Below are 19,675 nucleotides of genomic sequence, written 5' to 3'. Positions count from 1 at the left end.
TGCACTTCTGCCCAGTCGTGTGAAATCCATAGATTAGGACATTAATTTATTTCTATTGACTGATTTCCTTATTAATTCAAATAATTGTTGCATTTATATTTTTGTTCAGTATAATGTGTCTCAACACATGTGAACAAAAAAAACATTCTAGGTTGATGCTCTTTTCCTTAGTTTAGGGCTGGATTCAAACCACATCGCCTCAAAATTAAAGGTAATTCCCTATTGAGCTGACATGTGCAGCGTTTACCGTGAATGCAGGCTCTGGGACTCTGGGAACATTACCTTTAATTGTCAATAGTGCTATGGAGTGATTGAAGAGCCCCTACACTACCACTATAGTAAATGTGAAAAATGAAGAGGGAATACAGAGGCGATAGGTTTTCCACCAGCTGAGTAGTTTGTGTTGGTCTGTCTTTTCTAGAAAGCAGAGATGAATATTCAGCTCCTGATAGTGAACCCATCCATGAATATTCAGCTCCTGATAGTGAACCCATCCATGAATATTCAGCTCCTGATAGTGGACCCAGCCATGAATATTCAGCTCCCGATAGTGGACCCAGCCATGAATATTCAGCTCCCGATAGTGGACCCAGCCATGAATATTCGGCTCCCGATAGTGAACCCGTTGATGTAGTACATCCCAACAAAGACATGACGTGAGCTCTGACAACAGCAACATTTCATTGGTTTATTCTGCAGTATGTACAGATCATCCTAGTAAAACTTTACAGTATGTACAGGTTAAATCAACCCACTTTCCTATTAAGTTATAATAACCCCGCCCGCAGCAAAATCTTGAGAAATCAGAAATGACAAAAACAGAAAGTATAATCTCATCACTCAGGACGCTATGGCTACACCCTATTCCCTAGATAGTGCACTACTTTCAACCAGAGACCTATGCACTAGGTAGGGAATAGGGGGCCCATTTCAGACATTGCTTTAACTCAAAAAGGGTCAGGCCTCCATGTAACACAGTCTGACAAGCAGGACAATAAGGGGGATACATTTTACAGTGACGAAGAAAAAGCAACCTCTCACAGGTGGATTGACTCCACGGTAGAAGGAGAAGTAGCAGTGACCCTCTCACAGGTGGATTGACTCCACGGTAGAAGGAGAAGTAGCAGTGACCTGAGATTTAAAACACTGTCCACTTTGCTGTCACTGACCAAGAAATCAGCTCTCAGGTAAGGTCCGTATTTGAAGAAGTCAGGTCTACTTAAAGAAATCAGGTCTGAGGTTCGGTCTGTATTTGAAGAAGTCCGGTCTCCGGTCCGGTCTGTATTTGAAGAAGTCCGGTCTCCGGTCAGGTCTGCATTTGAAGAAGTCCGGTCTCCGGTCCGGTCTGTATTTGAAGAAGTCCGGTCTCCGGTCAGGTCTGTATTTGAAGAAGTCCGGTCTCCGGTCAGGTCTGCATTTGAAGAAGTCCGGTCTCCGGTCAGGTCTGTATTTGAAGAAGTCCGGTCTCCGGTCAGGTCTGTATTTGAAGAAGTCCGGTCTCGGTCGGTCTGTATTTGAAGAAGGTCTCCGGTCATTTGAAGAAGTCCGGTCTCCGGTCCGGTCTGTATTTGAAGAAGTCCGGTCTCCGGTCAGGTCTGTATTTGAAGAAGTCCGGTCTCCGGTCCGGTCTGTATTTGAAGAAGTCCGGTCTCCGGTCAGGTCTGTATTTGAAGAAGTCCGGTCTCCGGTCAGGTCTGCATTTGAAGAAGTCCGGTCTCCGGTCAGGTCTGTATTTGAAGAAGTCCGGTCTGCATTTGAAGAAGTTCGGTCTGTGTGTTTGAATATCACTCCTCAGTATTGGGTGAAGAGTGTTGAAACAAAACACCTGCATATGGATCGTAAGATGTCAGGCAGTTGAAAAAGAAAAGAATCTTGCTTTTAATATGTTCCAACAACAAAACGGTTGTTCCTTCTTCCTCTCTCTTGTCTGTCTGAGTTTAAACAGCACAAAACGCAGAGCCAGGAGGGGAAAAAGAGAAAAAATAAAATACATCTCTTATTATTGATTGGTAATCAATAATGTATTGATTGATAAGTCAGTTCCCAGAATGCATCAGTAGGCATGTATCAGTGGTCAGGAGGAGGGGGTGTGGTCTCGAGTTTGCGGAGACGACGGCGCCTCAGCTCTGAAGGGTTGGGCTCTCCGTCTTCGCCGACTTCCTCTCCATCTCCTTCCTCTTCATCCCGCTGGTCTTCACTGTCGCCCAACGTGGTAGAGTCTGGCTGGGAGAAACCTGTGGCCCCATTCACAGCTTCAGGTTCAGCGGCTGGAGAGTAAGAGACAGAGGAGCGAAACAAAAGTGAGAAAGTGTGTCTACAGTGTAAATAAAACACACCGCTTCAAAATCCCACTAACAGCTAGTCCGGATTCCTACAAAATGATTTGTGTTCACTTCACAATATCAGTCAGTCAATAGGAGGACTTACCTGTACTGCTCTGAGAGTCATTCTCCTGGTTCTCCTGGGTTTCTGCACTAGTGGAGGGAGGAGATGATCCGCTGGCCTCTCCAGCAGCGCTGCTGGTTTCTGACTGAGGAGGACTGAGGAGCAAAGGAGTAGCATGATAATCATAGGCTAAACAATAAATGGAAATGTTGACCCGCATAAAAATGAAAACAAGGCATCATTACGTGAGCGTGGCGACGGTAGTGAGGTAGTGGTGGATGTTGAGCATGGCAGCGTCCAGTAGAGTGTGGATGTTGTGGAGACACTGCAGTCTGGCCTCCAGGCCTCTACGGCCCTCCTGCTCCAGCTCCCTCAGCTCAGCCTCTGACATGGTGGACAGGGCCGGGGGAGGAGGGGGCATGGATGACACTGGGACAGAACACACAGCATAACAAGGTTATTCAAGATACCAGCCTTAATACAGATTTGTGAACATCTTAGCCCTCCCTCGGCAACAGGGTAGATAAGAACAAAACTGTTGCTAGAATTGTTGAAAATGGTGGCCCATCTACAATACTATTTTCATGATGGAGGCTTCCTTTATAAGTGAAGGAGTAAGTAGGAATGAATCCAGATCTTACCAAACGGTGGAGGTGGTGGCATAGTCAGCCACGGAGCTGAGGGGAACGGTGGGGGTGGGAAGGAGGGGAAGGGGAACCCAGGCATAGGGCCTCCTGGAGCAGGAGCAGCACCGACTGTACTGGCCCCTGTGGAATGACTGGTACCTGATTCACACAAGGAGAAATTATGACTTCAAATGTTCACAGAATGTTAGGACAGACACTTTAGGGCTGGTCTTCCAGACCCACAGGAAGTCTAGTCCTGGACCAAAAAGCTCAATTGAGAATTTGTATTGAACGGGCCATTTCGTCATCTAGGTCAGAGAAACCTCTAATTGACTAGAATGTGAAGATTGGTCTGCGTCTACCCTCCCATTCAGAAAAGATAAGACTGACAGATGCCTTAGTACCAGAGAGTAGAAATTAGACTCACCAGCGCCCTGAGTCTGAGCCGCCTCTGTGGCCCCAGGGGCGTCTGTGGCCCCTGGGGCACCAGGAGCACCAGCAGGGGGAGCCGCTCCAGGGAAGGGGCCCCAGAAAGGAAACAGCCCTGGGGGGAAGTGGGGCATCATTCCAGGGCCAACTAGAGGAGACAAGGGGACAAGAGGACGCTTGTCAGTCAGCCGCTTGGGAGGCAACCCAGTTTACAGCTAGTAACTTCATGAAACTATTAGTGGGTTTCTATCAGATATCTAGTAACTTCATGAAACTATTAGTGGGTTTCTATCAGATATCTAGTAACTTCATGAAACTATTAGTGGGTTTCTATCAGATATCTAGTAACTTCATGAAACTATTAGTGGGTTTCTATCAGATATCTAGTAACTTCATGAAACTATTAGTGGGTTTCTATCAGATATCTAGTAACTTCATGAAACTATTAGTGGGTTTCTATCTAGATATCTAGTAACTTCATGAAACTATTAGTGGGTTTCTATCAGATATCTAGTAACTTCATGAAACTATTAGTGGGTTTCTATCAGATATAACTTCATGAAACTATTAGTGGGTTTCATCAGATATCTAGTAACTTCAGATATCTAGTAACTTCATGAAACTATTAGTGGGTTTCTATCAGATATCTAGTAACTTCATGAAACTATTAGTGGGTTTCTATCAGATATCTAGTAACTTCATGAAACTATTAGTGGGTTTCTATCAGATATCTAGTAACTTCATGAAACTATTAGTGGGTTTCTATCAGATATCTAGTAACTTCATGAAACTATTAGTGGGTTTCTATCAGATATCTAGTAACTTCATGAAACTATTAGTGGGTTTCTATCAGATATCTAGTAACTTCATGAAACTATTAGTGGGTTTCTATCAGATATCTAGTAACTTCATGAAACTATTAGTGGGTTTCTATCAGATATCTAGTAACTTCATGAAACTATTAGTGGGTTTCTATCAGATATCTAGTAACTTCATGAAACTATTAGTGGGTTTCTATCAGATATCTAGTTTCTATCAGATATCTAGTAACTTCATGAAACTATTAGTGGTTTCTATCAGATATCTAGTTTCATGAAACTATTAGTGGGTTTATCAGATATCTAGTAACTTCATGAAACTATTAGTGGGTTTCTATCAGATATCTAGTAACTTCATGAAACTATTAGTGGGTTTCTATCAGATATCTAGTCTTCATGAAACTATTAGTGGGTTTCTATCAGAAACTATTAGTGGGTTTCTATCAGTAACTTCATGAAACTATTAGTGGGTTTCTATCAGATATCTAGTAACTTCATGAAACTATTAGTGGGTTTCTATCAGATATCTAGTAACTTCATGAAACTATTAGTGGGTTTCTATCAGATATCTAGTAACTTCATGAAACTATTAGTGGGTTTCTATCAGATATCTAGTAACTTCATGAAACTATTAGTGGGTTTCTATCAGATATCTAGTAACTTCATGAAACTATTAGTGGGTTTCTATCAGATATCTAGTAACTTCATGAAACTATTAGTGGGTTTCTATCAGATATCTAGTAACTTCATGAAACTATTAGTGGGTTTCTATCAGATATCTAGTAACTTCATGAAACTATTAGTGGGTTTCTATCAGATATCTAGTTTGAAACTATTAGTGGTTTCTATCAGATATCTAGTAACTTTGAAACTATTAGTGGGTTTCTATCAGATATCTAGTAACTTCATGAAACTATTAGTGGGTTTCTATCAGATATCTAGTAACTTCATGAAACTATTAGTGGGTTTCTATCAGATATCTAGTAACTTCATGAAACTATTAGTGGGTTTCTATCAGATATCTAGTAACTTCATGAAACTATTAGTGGGTTTCTATCAGATATCTAGTAACTTCATGAAACTATTAGTGGGTTTCTATCAGATATCTAGTAACTTCATGAAACTATTAGTGGGTTTCTATCAGATATCTAGTAACTTCATGAAACTATTAGTGGGTTTCTATCAGATATCTAGTAACTTCATGAAACTATTAGTGGGTTTCTATCAGATATCTAGTAACTTCATGAAACTATTAGTGGGTTTCTTCAGATATCTGTAAAACTATTAGTGGGTTTCTATCAGATATCTAGTAACTTCATGAAACTATTAGTGGGTTTCTATCAGATATCTAGTAACTTCATGAAACTATTAGTGGGTTTCTATCAGATATCTAGTAACTTCATGAAACTATTAGTGGGTTTCTATCAGATATCTAGTAACTTCATGAAACTATTAGTGGGTTTCTATCAGATATCTAGTAACTTCATGAAACTATTAGTGGGTTTCTATCAGATATCTAGTAACTTCTAGTAACTTCATGAAACTATTAGTGGGTTTCTATCAGATATCTAGTAACTTCATGAAACTATTAGTGGGTTTCTATCAGATATCTAGTAACTTCATGAAACTATTAGTGGGTTTCTATCAGATATCTAGTAACTTCATGAAACTATTAGTGGGTTTCTATCAGATATCTAGTAACTTCATGAAACTATTAGTGGGTTTCTATCAGATATCTAGTAACTTCATGAAACTATTAGTGGGTTTCTATCAGATATCTAGTAACTTCATGAAATCAGATATCTAGTAACTTCATGAAACTATTAGTGGGTTTCTATCAGATATCTAGTAACTTCATGAAACTATTAGTGGGTTTCTATCAGATATCTAGTAACTTCATGAAACTATTAGTGGGTTTCTATCAGATATCTAGTAACTTCATGAAACTATTAGTGGGTTTCTATCAGATATCTAGTAACTTCATGAAACTATTAGTGGGTTTCTATCAGATATCTAGTAACTATTAGTGGGTTTCATCAGATATCTAGTAACTCATTAGTGGGTTTCTATCAGATATCTAGTAACTTCATGAAACTATTAGTGGGTTTCTATCAGATATCTAGTAACTTCATGAAACTATTAGTGGGTTTCTATCAGATATCTAGTAACTTCATGAAACTATTAGTGGGTTTCTATCAGATATCTAGTAACTTCATGAAACTATTAGTGGGTTTCTATCAGATATCTAGTAACTTCATGAAACTATTAGTGGGTTTCTATCAGATATCTAGTAACTTCATGAAACTATTAGTGGGTTTCTATCAGATATCTAGTAACTTCATGAAACTATTAGTGGGTTTCTATCAGATATCTAGTAAGTGGGTTTCTATCATGAAACTATTAGTGGGTTTCTATCAGATATCTAGTAACTTCATGAAACTATTAGTGGGTTTCTATCAGATATCTAGTAACTTCATGAAACTATTAGTGGGTTTCTATCAGATATCTAGTAACTTCATGAAACTATTAGTGGGTGAAACTATTAGTGGGTTTCTATCAGATATCTAGTAACTTCATGAAACTATTAGTGGGTTTCTATCAGATATCTAGTAACTTCATGAAACTATTAGTGGGTTTCTATCAGATATCTAGTAACTTCATGAAACTATTAGTGGGTTTCTATCAGATATCTAGTAACTTCATGAAACTATTAGTGGGTTTCTATCAGATATCTAGTAACTTCATGAAACTATTAGTGGGTTTCTATCAGATATCTAGTAACTTCATGAAACTATTAGTGGGTTTCTATCAGATATCTAGTAACTTCATGAAACTATTAGTGGGTTTCTATCAGATATCTAGTAACTTCATGAAACTATTAGTGGGTTTCTATCAGATATCTAGTAACTTCATGAAACTATTAGTGGGTTTCTATCAGATATCTAGTAATCATGAAACTATTAGTGGGTTTCTTCAGATATCTAGTAACTTCATGAAACTATTAGTGGGTTTTTCTATCTAGTAAGAAACTATTAGTGGGTTTCTCAGATATAACTTCATGAAACTATTAGTGGGTTTCTATCAGATATCTAGTAACTTCATGAAACTATTAGTGGGTTTCTATCAGATATCTAGTAACTTCATGAAACTATTAGTGGGTTTCTATCAGTTTCTATCAGATATCAGATAGTAACTCATGAAACTATTAGTGGGTTTCTATCAGATATCTAATTCATGAAACTATTAGTGGGTTTCTATCAGATATCTAGTAACTTCATGAAACTATTAGTGGGTTTCTATCAGATATCTAGTAACTTCATGAAACTATTAGTGGTTTCTATCAGATATCTAGTAACTTCATGAAACTATTAGTGGGCTTCTATCAGATATATCTTCATGAAACTATTAGTGGGTTTCTATCAGATATCTAGTAACTTCATGAAACTATTAGTGGGTTTCTATCAGATATCTAGTAACTTCATGAAACTATTAGTGGGTTTCTATCAGATATCTAGTAACTTCATGAAACTATTAGTGGGTTTCTATCAGATATCTAGTAACTTCATGAAACTATTAGTGGGTTTCTATCAGATATCTAGTAACTTAGTATTAGTGGGTTTCTATCAGATATCTAGTAACTTCATGAAACTATTAGTGGGTTTCTATCAGATATCTAGTAACTTCATGAAACTATTAGTGGGTTTCTATCAGATATCTAGTAACTTCATGAAACTATTAGTGGGTTTCTATCAGATATCTAGTAACTTCATGAAACTATTAGTGGGTTTCTATCAGATATCTAGTAACTTCATGAAACTATTAGTGGGTTTCTATCAGATATCTAGTAACTTCATGAAACTATTAGTGGGTTTCTATCAGATATCTAGTAACTTGAAACTATTAGTGGGTTTCTATCAGATATCTAGTAACTTCATGTAGTAACTTCATGGTTTCTATCAGATATCTAGTAACTTCATGAAACTATTAGTGGTTTCTATCAGATATCTAGTAACTTCATGAAACTATTAGTGGGTTTCTATCAGATATCTAGTAACTTCATGAAACTATTAGTGGGTTTCTATCAGATATCTAGTAACTTCATGAAACTATTAGTGGGTTTCTATCAGATATCTAGTCTTAGTAACTTCATGAAACTATTAGTGGGTTTCTATCAGATATCTAGTAACTTCATGAAACTATTAGTGGGTTTCTATCAGATATCTAGTAACTTCATGAAACTATTAGTGGGTTTCTATCAGATATCTAGTAACTTCATGAAACTATTAGTGGGTTTCTATCAGATATCTAGTAACTTCATGAAACTATTAGTGGGTTTCTATCAGATATCTAGTAACTTCATGAAACTATTAGTGGGTTTCTATCAGATATCTAGTAACTTCATGAAACTATTAGTGGGTTTCTATCAGATTTCATGAAACTATTAGTGGGTTTCTATCAGATATCTAGTAACTTCATGAAACTATTAGTGGGTTTCTATCAGATATCTAGTAACTTCATGAAACCATTAGTGGGTCAGATTCTAGTAACTTCAGATATCAGATATCTAGTAACTTCATGAAACTATTAGTGGGTTTCTATCAGATATCTAGTAACTTCATGAAACTATTAGTGGGTTTCTATCAGATATCTAGTAACTTCATGAAACTATTAGTGGGTTTCTATCAGATATCTAGTAACTTCATGGTTTCTATCAGATATCTAGTAACTTCATGAAACTATTAGTCAGATATCTAGTTTGAAACTATTAGTGGGTTTCTATCAGATATCTAGTAACTTGAAACTATTAGTGGGTTTCTATCAGATATCTAGTAACTTCATGAAACTATTAGTGGGTTTCTATCAGATATCTAGTAACTTCATGAAACTATTAGTGGGTTTCTATCAGATATCTAGTAACTTCATGAAACTATTAGTGGGTTTCTATCAGATATCTAGTAACTTCATGAAACTATTAGTGGGTTTCTATCAGATATCTAGTAACTTCATGAAACTATTAGTGGGTTTCTATCAGATATCTAGTAACTTCATGAAACTATTAGTGGGTTTCTATCAGATATCTAGTAACTTCATGAAACTATTAGTGGGTTTCTATCAGATATCTAGTGAAACTATTAGTGGGTTTCTATCAGATATCTAGTAACTTCATGAAACTATTAGTGGGTTTCTATCAGATATCTAGTAACTCATGAAACTATTAGTGGGTTTCTATCAGATATCTAGTAACTTCATGAAACTATTAGTGGGTTTTTCAGATATCTAGTAACTTATCTAGTAACTTCATGAAACTATTAGTGGGTTTCTATCAGATATCTAGTAACTTCAGAAACTATTAGTGGGTTTCTATCAGATATCTAGTAACTTCATGAAACTATTAGTGGGTTTCTATCAGATATCTAGTAACTTCATGAAACTATTAGTGGGTTTCTATCAGATATCTAGTAACTTCATGTAACTAGTTCATGAAACTATTAGTGGGTTTCTATCAGATATCTAGTAACTTCATGAAACTATTAGTGGGTTTCTATCAGATATCTAGTAACTTCATGAAACTATTAGTGGGTTTCTATCAGATATCTAGTAACTTCATGAAACTATTAGTGGGTTTCTATCAGATATCTAGTAACTTCATGAAACTATTAGTGGGTTTCTATCAGATATCTAGTAACTTCATGAAACTATTAGTGGGTTTCTATCAGATATCTAGTAACTTCATGAAACTATTAGTGGGTTTCTATCAGATATCTAGTAACTTCATGAAACTATTAGTGGGTTTCTATCAGATATCTAGATATCTAGTCAGATATCTTCATGAAACTATTAGTGGGTTTCTATCAGATATCTAGTAACTTCATGAAACTATTAGTGGGTTTCTATCAGATATCTAGTAACTTCATGAAACTATTAGTGGGTTTCTATCAGATATCTAGTAACTTCATGAAACTATTAGTGGGTTTCTATCAGATATCTAGTAACTTCATGAAACTATTAGTGGGTTTCTATCAGAACTATTAGTGGGTTTCTATCAGATATCTAGTAACTTCATGAAACTATTAGTGGGTTTCTATCAGATATCTAGTAACTTCATGAAACTATTAGTGGGTTTCTATCAGATATCTAGTAACTTCATGAAACTATTAGTGGGTTTCTATCAGATATCTAGTAACTTCATGAAACTATTAGTGGGTTTCTATCAGATATCTAGTAACTTCATGAAACTATTAGTGGGTTTCTATCAGATATCTAGTAACTTCATGAAACTATTAGTGGGTTTCTATCAGATATCTAGTAACTTCATGAAACTATTAGTGGGTTTCTATCAGATATCTAGTAACTTCATGAAACTATTAGTGGGTTTCTATCAGATATCTAGTAACTTCATGAAACTATTAGTGGGTTTCTATCAGATATCTAGTAACTTCATGAAACTATTAGTGGGTTTCTATCAGATATCTAGTAACTTCATGAAACTATTAGTGGGTTTCTATCAGATATCTAGTAACTTCATGAAACTATTAGTGGGTTTCTATCAGATATCTAGTAACTTCATGAAACTATTAGTGGGTTTCTATCAGATATCTAGTAACTTCATGAAACTATTAGTGGGTTTCTATCAGATATCTAGTAACTTGAAACTATTATGGGAAACTATTAGTGGGTTTCTATCAGATATCTAGTAACTTCATGAAACTATTAGTGGGTTTCTATCAGATATCTAGTAACTTCATGAAACTATTAGTGGGTTTCTATCAGATATCTAGTAACTTCATGAAACTATTAGTGGGTTTCTATCAGATATCTAGTAACTTCATGAAACTATTAGTGGGTTTCTATCAGATATCTAGTATGAAACTATTAGTAATCAGATTCATGAAACTATTAGTGGGTTTCTATCAGATATCTAGTTTCTATCAGAAACTATTAGTGGGTTTCTATCAGATATCTAGTAACTTCATGAAACTATTAGTGGGTTTCTATCAGATATCTAGTAACTTCATGAAACTATTAGTGGGTTTCTATCAGATATCTAGTAACTTCATGAAACTATTAGTGGGTTTCTATCAGATATCTAGTAACTTCATGAAACTATTAGTGGGTTTCTATCAGATATCTAGTAACTTCATGAAACTATTAGTGGGTTTCTATGAAACATCAGATATCTAGTAACTTCATGAAACTATTAGTGGGTTTCTATCAGATATCTAGTAACTTCATGAAACTATTAGTGGGTTTCTATCAGATATCTATCTCATGAAACTATTAATCAGATATCTAGTAACTTCATGAAACTATTAGTGGGTTTCTATCAGATATCTAGTAACTTCATGAAACTATTAGTGGGTTTCTATCAGATATCTAGTAACTTCATGAAACTATTAGTGGGTTTCTATCAGATATCTAGTAACTCATGAAACTATTAGTGGGTTTCTATCAGATATCTAGTAACTTCATGAAACTAGTAGTGGGTTTCTATCAGATATTTAACTCATGAAACTATTAGTGGGTTTCTAGATATCTAGTAACTTCATGAAACTATTAGTGGGTTTCTATCAGATATCTAGTAACTTCATGAAACTATTAGTGGGTTTCTATCAGAATCTAGTAACTTCATGAAACTATTAGTGGGTTTCTATCAGATATCTAGTAACTTCATGAAACTATTAGTGGGTTTCTATCAGATATCTAGTAACTTCATGAAACTATTAGTGGGTTTCTATCAGATATCTAGTAACTTCATGAAACTATTAGTGGGTTTCTATCAGATATCTAGTAACTTCATGAAACTATTAGTGTTTCTATCAGATATCTAGTTTCTAGTGGGTTTCAGATATCTAGTAACTTCATGAAACTATTAGTGGGTTTCTATCAGATATCTAGTAACTTCATGAAACTATTAGTGGGTTTCTATCAGATATCTAGTAACTTCATGAAACTATTAGTGGGTTTCTATCAGATATCTAGTAACTTCATGAAACTATTAGTGGGTTTCTATCAGATATCTAGTAACTTCATGAAACTATTAGTGGGTTTCTATCAGATATCTAGTAACTTCATGAAACTATTAGTGGGTTTCTATCAGATATCTAGTAACTTCATGAAACTATTAGTGGGTTTCTATCAGATATCTAGTAACTTCATGAAACTATTAGTGGGTTTCTATCAGATATCTAGTAACTTCATGAAACTATTAGTGGGTTTCTATCAGATATCTAGTAACTTCATGAAACTATTAGTGGGTTTCTATCAGATATCTAGTAACTTCATGAAACTATTAGTGGGTTTCTATCAGATATCTAGTAACTTCATGAAACTATTAGGGTTTCTATCAGATATCTAGTAACTTCATGAAACTATTAGTGGGTTTCTATCAGATATCTAGTAATATGAAACTAGTGGGTTTCTATCAGATATCTAGTAACTTCATGAAACTATTAGTGGGTTTCTATCAGATATCTAGTTTGAAACTATTAGTGGGTTTCTATCAGATATCTAGTAACTTCATGATATCTAGTAACTATTAGTGGGTTTCTATCAGATATCTAGTAACTTCATGAAACTATTAGTGGGTTTCTATCAGATATCTAGTAACTTTGAAACTATTAGTGGGTTTCTATCAGATATCTAGTAACTTCATGAAACTATTAGTGGGTTTCTATCAGATATCTAGTAACTTCATGAAACTATTAGTGGGTTTCTATCAGATATCTAGTAACTTCATGAAACTATTAGTGGGTTTCTATCAGATATCTAGTAACTTCATGAAACTATTAGTGGGTTTCTATCAGATATCTAGTAACTTCATGAAACTATTAGTGGGTTTCTATCAGATATCTAGTAACTTCATGAAACTATTAGTGGGTTTCTATCAGATATCTAGTAACTTCATGAAACTATTAGTGGGTTTCTATCAGATATCTAGTAACTTGAAACATGAAACTATTAGTGGGTTTCTATCAGATATCTAGTAACTTCATGAAACTATTAGTGGGTTTCTATCAGATATCTAGTAACTTCATGAAACTATTAGTGGGTTTCTATCAGATATCTAGTAACTTCATGAAACTATTAGTGGGTTTCTATCAGATATCTAGTAACTTCATGAAACTATTAGTGGGTTTCTATCAGATATCTAGTAACTTCATGAAACTATTAGATATCTAGTAACTTCATGAAACTATTGGGTTTCTATCAGATATCTAGTAACTTCATGAAACTATGGGTTTCTATCAGATATCTAGTAACTTCATGAAACTAAACTCTAAAAAAAAAAACATTTAAAAAAAAAAACATTTTTTTTTTTTAGGATCCCTGTCTTTCAAAGATAATTTGTAAAAATCCAAATAACTTCACAGATCATTATAAAGGTTTTAAACACTGTTTCCCATGCTTGTTCAATGAACCATAAACAATTAATGAACATGCACCTGTGGAACGGTCGTTAAGACACTAACAGCTTACAGACGGTAGGCAATTAAGGTCACAGTTCTGAAAACTTAGGACACTAAAGAGGCCTTTCTACTGACTCTGAAAAACACCAAAAGAAAGATGCCCAGGGTCCCTGCTCATCTGCATGAACGTTCCTTAGGCATGGGCTTGTAGGCCTGTTGTAAGGCAGGTCCTCACCAGACATCACTGGCAACAACGTCGCCTATGGGCTCAAACCCACCATCACTGGATCAGACAGGACTGGCAAAAAGTGCTCTTCACTGATGAGTCGCGGTTTTGTCTCACCAGGGGTGATGGTCGGATTCGCGTTTATCGGCGAAGGAATGAGCTTTACACCGAAGCCTGTACTCTGGAGCGAGATTGATTGGGAGGTGGAGGGTCTGTCATGGTCTGGGGCGGTGTGTCACAGCATTATCGGACTGAGCTTGTCGTCATTGCAGGCAATCTCTTTTTTTTTTTTACCCCTTTTTCTCCCCAATTGTTGTAGTAGCTACCATCTTGTCTCATCGCTACAACTCCCGTACGGGCTCGGGAGAGACGAAGGTTGTTGTAGTAGCTACCATCTTGTCTCATCGCTACAACTACAACGAAGGTTGTTGTAGTAGCTACCATCTTGTCTCATCGCTACAACTCCCGTACGGGCTCTGGAGAGACAAAGGTTGAAAGTGATGCGTCCTCCGATACACAACCCAACCAAGCCGCACTGCTTCTTAACACAGCGCGCATCCAACCCGGAAGCCAGCCACACCAATGTGTCGGAGGAAACACCGTGCACCTGGCAACCTTGGTTAGCGTGCACTGCACCCGGCCCGCCACAGGAGTCGCTGGTGCGCGAAGAGACAAGGACATCCCTACCGACCAAACCCTCCTTAACCCGGACGACGCTAGGCCAATTGTGCATCGCCCCACGGACCTCCCGGTCGGAGCCGGTTACGGCAGAGCCTGGGCTCGAACCCAGAGTCTCTGATGGCACAGCTGATAGGCCTCCCGGGTGGCGCAGTGGTTATTGCAGGCAATCTCAACGCTGTGCGTTACAGGGAAGACATCCTCCTCCCTCATGTGGTACCCTTCCTGACATGACGCTCCAGCATGACAATGCCACCAGCCATACTGCTCATTCTGTGCGTGATTTCCAGCCAGACAGGGCGGCAGGGTAGCCTAGTGGTTAGAGCGTTGGACTAGTAACCGGAAGGTTACTGAGCTGACAAGGTACAAATCTGTCATTCTGCCCCTGAACAGGCAGTTAACCCACTGTTCCTAGGCCGTCATTGAAAATAAAATTTGTTCTTAACTGACTTGCCTGGTTAAATAAAGGTAAAATAAATAACAATGGCCAGCGAAGACCCCGGATCTCACACCCATTGAGCACATCTGGGACCTGTTGGATCGGAGGGTGAGGACTAGGGCCATTCTCCCCAGAAATGTCCGGGAACTTCCAGGTGCCTTGGTGGAAGAGTGGGGTAATATCTCACAGCAAGAACTGGCAAATCTGGTGCAGTCCATGAGGAAGAAATGCACTGCAGTACTTAATGCAGCTGGTGGCCACACCAGATACCGACTGTTACTTTTGATTTTGACCCCCCTTTGTTCAGGGACACATTATTAAATTTCTGTCAGTCACGTGTCTGTGGAACTTGTTCAGTTAATGTCTCAGTTGTTGAATCTTGTTACGTTCATACAAATATTAAGTTTGCCGAAAATAAACGCAGTTGACAGTGAGAGGACGTTTCATTTTTTTGCTGAGTTTATTACTATATCAGATATATAGTAACTTCATGAAACGACTACAAGGTTACTATCAGATATCTAAATATTTAACCTGTTCCAGTTTAACAGATGGAGCCATTGCGATATTTGACGTTAGACAATGGACGTGTTGCTCTGTGTGGTGCTACCCACCGTTCCCAGGGACAGGGACAGGGGCGTTGGCGGGTGCTGCTGGGGCAGGGGGCTGGGCAGGGGCTGGGGTGGGGGGCTGATTGGGGTTAGAGGCCCGGAGGACATCCATACGACATGTAGGACACGTCTGCTGTCTCTGGAACCAGGAGCGAAGGCAACTGGGACACAAAATGAAGGAAAAGGTTAGTTAGTTAGCTACACAGAGTCTGGAACCAGGAGCGAAGGCAACTGGGACACAAAATGAAGGAAAAGGTTAGTTAGTTAGCTACACAGAGTCTGGAACCAGGAGCGAAGGCAACTGGGACACAAAATGAAGGAAAAGGTTAGTTAGCTAAACAGAGTCTGGAACCAGGAGCGAAGGCAACTGGGACACAAAATGAAGGAGAAGGTTAGTTAGCTACACAGAGTCTGGAACCAGGAGCGAAGGCAACTGGGACACAAAATGAAGGAAAAGGTTAGTTAGTGACATAAAAATCAGAAAACCAACAGGACCAGCAAAAACACTAAATGGGACAGAAATGACAAGTCAAATATCAAAAATATTATCTTATTTTCTACTTTCTGATAGCGTTCTGTCTAAACAGGAATAGTATAGTAGTATCCATAAAATACCTAGAGTGGAAGATATGGTTGCAGGGAAGTTTCTTGGCTCCAGTCACCATCTCTTCACGACAGATGATACACACGTTGTCTGAAGCCAGCAGATCTTCAGGAGTGGCATCTGGGTAACTGCAAAGATACACATCCAGTTCATTGACCATGGACTAAGGATGTTTAGTCAATGTTTTTCATCCTAAAATGATGAAAATGGTAAGAGGAACGATTTTTTCTTATTTTCTTCTTCCCGTTGTGGATACCCCAAAATAACAAACAAAACAGATGAATTGCACACTCACAGTGTATTCATGTTGCGGATACCCCAAAATAACAAACAAAACAGATTAATTGCACACTCACAGTGTATTCATGTTGCGGATACCCCAAAATAACAAACAAAACAGATTAATTGCACACTCACAGTGTATTCATGTTGCGGATGGCTCGCCGTGACATTATGGCATCTGTTACTGCTTTCTTGAACTGCCTAAAGAACAGAGGACAGAATCCAGAAATTCCGGTGTTCTAATGGCTACATCTGCCTCGTATAACAACAAAAAACGATAAGACAATCTGTTGTCCAGGTAACATACGGAGTCGTCAGAGAGCCCTGGCTTCCAGGTCTAAGAATTTTAGAACGGTATCTTTTAATCTAGGGTTTAGAGAGTAGCGGTGTTGCTCACCTCATAGCCAGGTACATGGGCCGGATGGCGAATAGAGGGAAGGTGTGCACCTTTATCATGATGGTCATGAACGCCATGTACAGGAGGACCTTGATGAAACCTGGGAGGGAAGAGTGGAGAGATGTTTTACTGAAGTGGGATGTTATACATACATACATACATACATACATACATACATACATACATACATACGACCAGTTTCCTGGACACAAAACAAGCCTAGTCTTGGACAAAAACATGCTCAATGAACATGCTTTTCATTCTAAGAAATGCAGCTTAATGTGGACCCAAGAAACTGGACCTTTAAAGTTGCATAGCAAGTGTAGAGCATCTTTAGCAATATAGGTATCATACCAGTGTAGAGCATCTTTAGAAATATAGGTATCATACCAGTGAAGAGCATCTTTAGAAATATAGGTATCATACCAGTGAAGAGCATCTTTAGCAATATAGGTATCATACCAGTGAAGAGCTCGGTGTAGAGAGTATATTTAGTGATAACAGGTATCATACCATCTTTGTAGAATATTTAGGTATACATCATACCAGTGAAGAGTGTGTAGAGAGCATATTTAGTGATAACAGGTATCATACCAGTGTAGAGTATATTTAGTGATAACAGGTATCATACCAGTGTAGAGCATCTTTAGAAATATAGGTATCATACCAGTGAAGAGCATCTTTAGCAATATAGGTATCATACCAGTGTAGAGCATCTTTAGCAAAATAGGCATCATACCAGTGTAGAGCATCTTTAGCAATATAGGTATCATACCAGTGAAGAGCTCGGTGTAGAGAGTATATTTAGTGATAACAGGTATCATACCAGTGTAGAGCATCTTTAGCAATATAGGTATCATACCAGTGTAGAGCATCTTTAGAAATATAGGTATCATACCAGTGTAGAGCATCTTTAGCAATATAGGTATCATACCAGTGTAGAGCATCTTTAGAAATATAGGTATCATACCAGTGTAGAGCATCTTTAGCAATATAGGTATCATACCAGTGTAGAGCATCTTTAGCAATATAGGCATCATACCAGTGAAGAGCATCTTTAGCAATATAGGTATCATACCAGTGTAGAGCATCTTTAGCAATATAGGTATCATACCAGTGTAGAGCATCTTTAGAAATATAGGTATCATACCAGTGTAGAGCATCTTTAGCAATATAGGTATCATACCAGTGTAGAGCATCTTTAGAAATATAGGTATCATACCAGTGTAGAGCATCTTTAGCAAAATAGGTATCATACCAGTGTAGAGCATCTTTAGCAAAATAGGCATCATACCAGTGTAGAGCATCTTTAGCAATATAGGTATCATACCAGTGAAGAGCTCGGTGTAGAGAGTATATTTAGTGATACAGGTATCATACCAGTGAAGAGCTCGGTGTAGAGAGTATATTTAGTGATACAGGTATCATACCAGTGAAGAGCTCGGTGTAGAGAGTATATTTAGTGATACAGGTATCATACCAGTGAAGAGCTCGGTGTAGAGAGTATATTTAGTGATAACAGGTATCATACCAGTGAAGAGCTTGGTGTAGAGTATATTTAGTGATACAGGTATCATACCATCTCGGTGTAGAGAGTATATTTAGTGATACAGGTATCATACCAGTGAAGAGCAGGTGTAGAGAGTATATTTAGTGATAACAGGTATCATACCAGTGAAGAGCTCGGTGTAGAGAGTATATTTAGTGATAACAGGTATCATACCAGTGAAGAGCTCGGTGTAGAGTATATTTAGTGATAACAGGTATCATACCAGTGAAGAGCTCGGTGTAGAGAGTATATTTAGTGATACAGGTATCATACCAGTGAAGAGCTCGGTGTAGAGAGTATATTTAGTGATAACAGGTATCATACCAGTGAAGAGCTCATTTAGTGATACAGGTATCATACCAGTGAAGAGCTCGGTGTAGAGAGTATATTTAGTGATACAGGTATCATACCAGTGAAGAGTATATTTAGTGATACAGGTATCATACCAGTGAAGAGCTCGGTGTAGAGTATATTTAGTGATACAGGTATCATATCAGTGAAGAGCTTGGGGTAGAGAGTATATTTAGTGATACAGGTATCATACCAGTGAAGAGCTCGGTGTAGAGAGTATATTTAGTGATAACAGGTATCATACCAGTGAAGAGCTCGGTGTAGAGAGTATATTTAGTGATACAGGTATCATACCAGTGAAGAGCTTGGTGTAGAGAGTATATTTAGTGATACAGGTATCATACCAGTGAAGAGCTTGGTGTAGAGAGTATATTTAGTGATACAGGTATCATACCAGTGAAGAGCTCGGTGTAGAGAGTATATTTAGTGATAACAGGTATCATACCAGTGAAGAGCTCGGTGTAGAGAGTATATTTAGTGATACAGGTATCATACCAGTGAAGAGCTCGGTGTAGAGAGTATATTTAGTGATACAGGTATCATACCAGTGAAGAGGTCGGTGTAGAGAGTATATTTAGTGATACAGGTATCATACCAGTGAAGAGCTCGGTGTAGAGTATATTTAGTGATACAGGTATCATACCAGTGAAGAGCTCGGTGTAGAGAGTATATTTAGTGATAACAGGTATCATACCAGTGAAGAGCTCGGTGTAGAGAGTATATTTAGTGATAACAGGTATCATACCAGTGAAGAGCTCGGTGTAGAGAGTATATTTAGTGATACAGGTATCATACCAGTGAAGAGCTCGGTGTAGAGTATATTTAGTGATAACAGGTATCATACCAGTGTAGAGTATATTTAGTGATACAGGT

At 37.6% G+C, this 19,675-nt stretch overlaps 1 protein-coding gene across 1 annotated transcript; it reads right to left on the bottom strand.

The window, feature by feature from the left end:
- Positions 1-1,537: 1,537 nt before the first annotated feature.
- On the bottom strand, positions 1,538-17,075 carry LOC115118238 (E3 ubiquitin-protein ligase synoviolin-like). Its single transcript, XM_065019964.1, has 9 exons — positions 16,903-17,075; positions 16,641-16,706; positions 16,235-16,351; positions 15,623-15,780; positions 3,439-3,588; positions 3,027-3,170; positions 2,631-2,814; positions 2,428-2,540; positions 1,538-2,267 (listed from the first exon to the last, which is right to left on the bottom strand). Exons 1-9 carry the CDS (start codon positions 17,070-17,072, stop codon positions 2,068-2,070), a joined length of 1,302 nt encoding a protein of 433 aa, XP_064876036.1. The 5' UTR covers positions 17,073-17,075; the 3' UTR covers positions 1,538-2,067.
- Positions 17,076-19,675: the final 2,600 nt, after the last annotated feature.

This window comes from Oncorhynchus nerka, linkage group LG6 (genome assembly GCF_034236695.1).
Source record: "Oncorhynchus nerka isolate Pitt River linkage group LG6, Oner_Uvic_2.0, whole genome shotgun sequence".
NCBI lineage: Eukaryota > Metazoa > Chordata > Actinopteri > Salmoniformes > Salmonidae > Oncorhynchus > Oncorhynchus nerka.
This window is presented reverse-complemented; position numbering and strand designations above follow the sequence as displayed.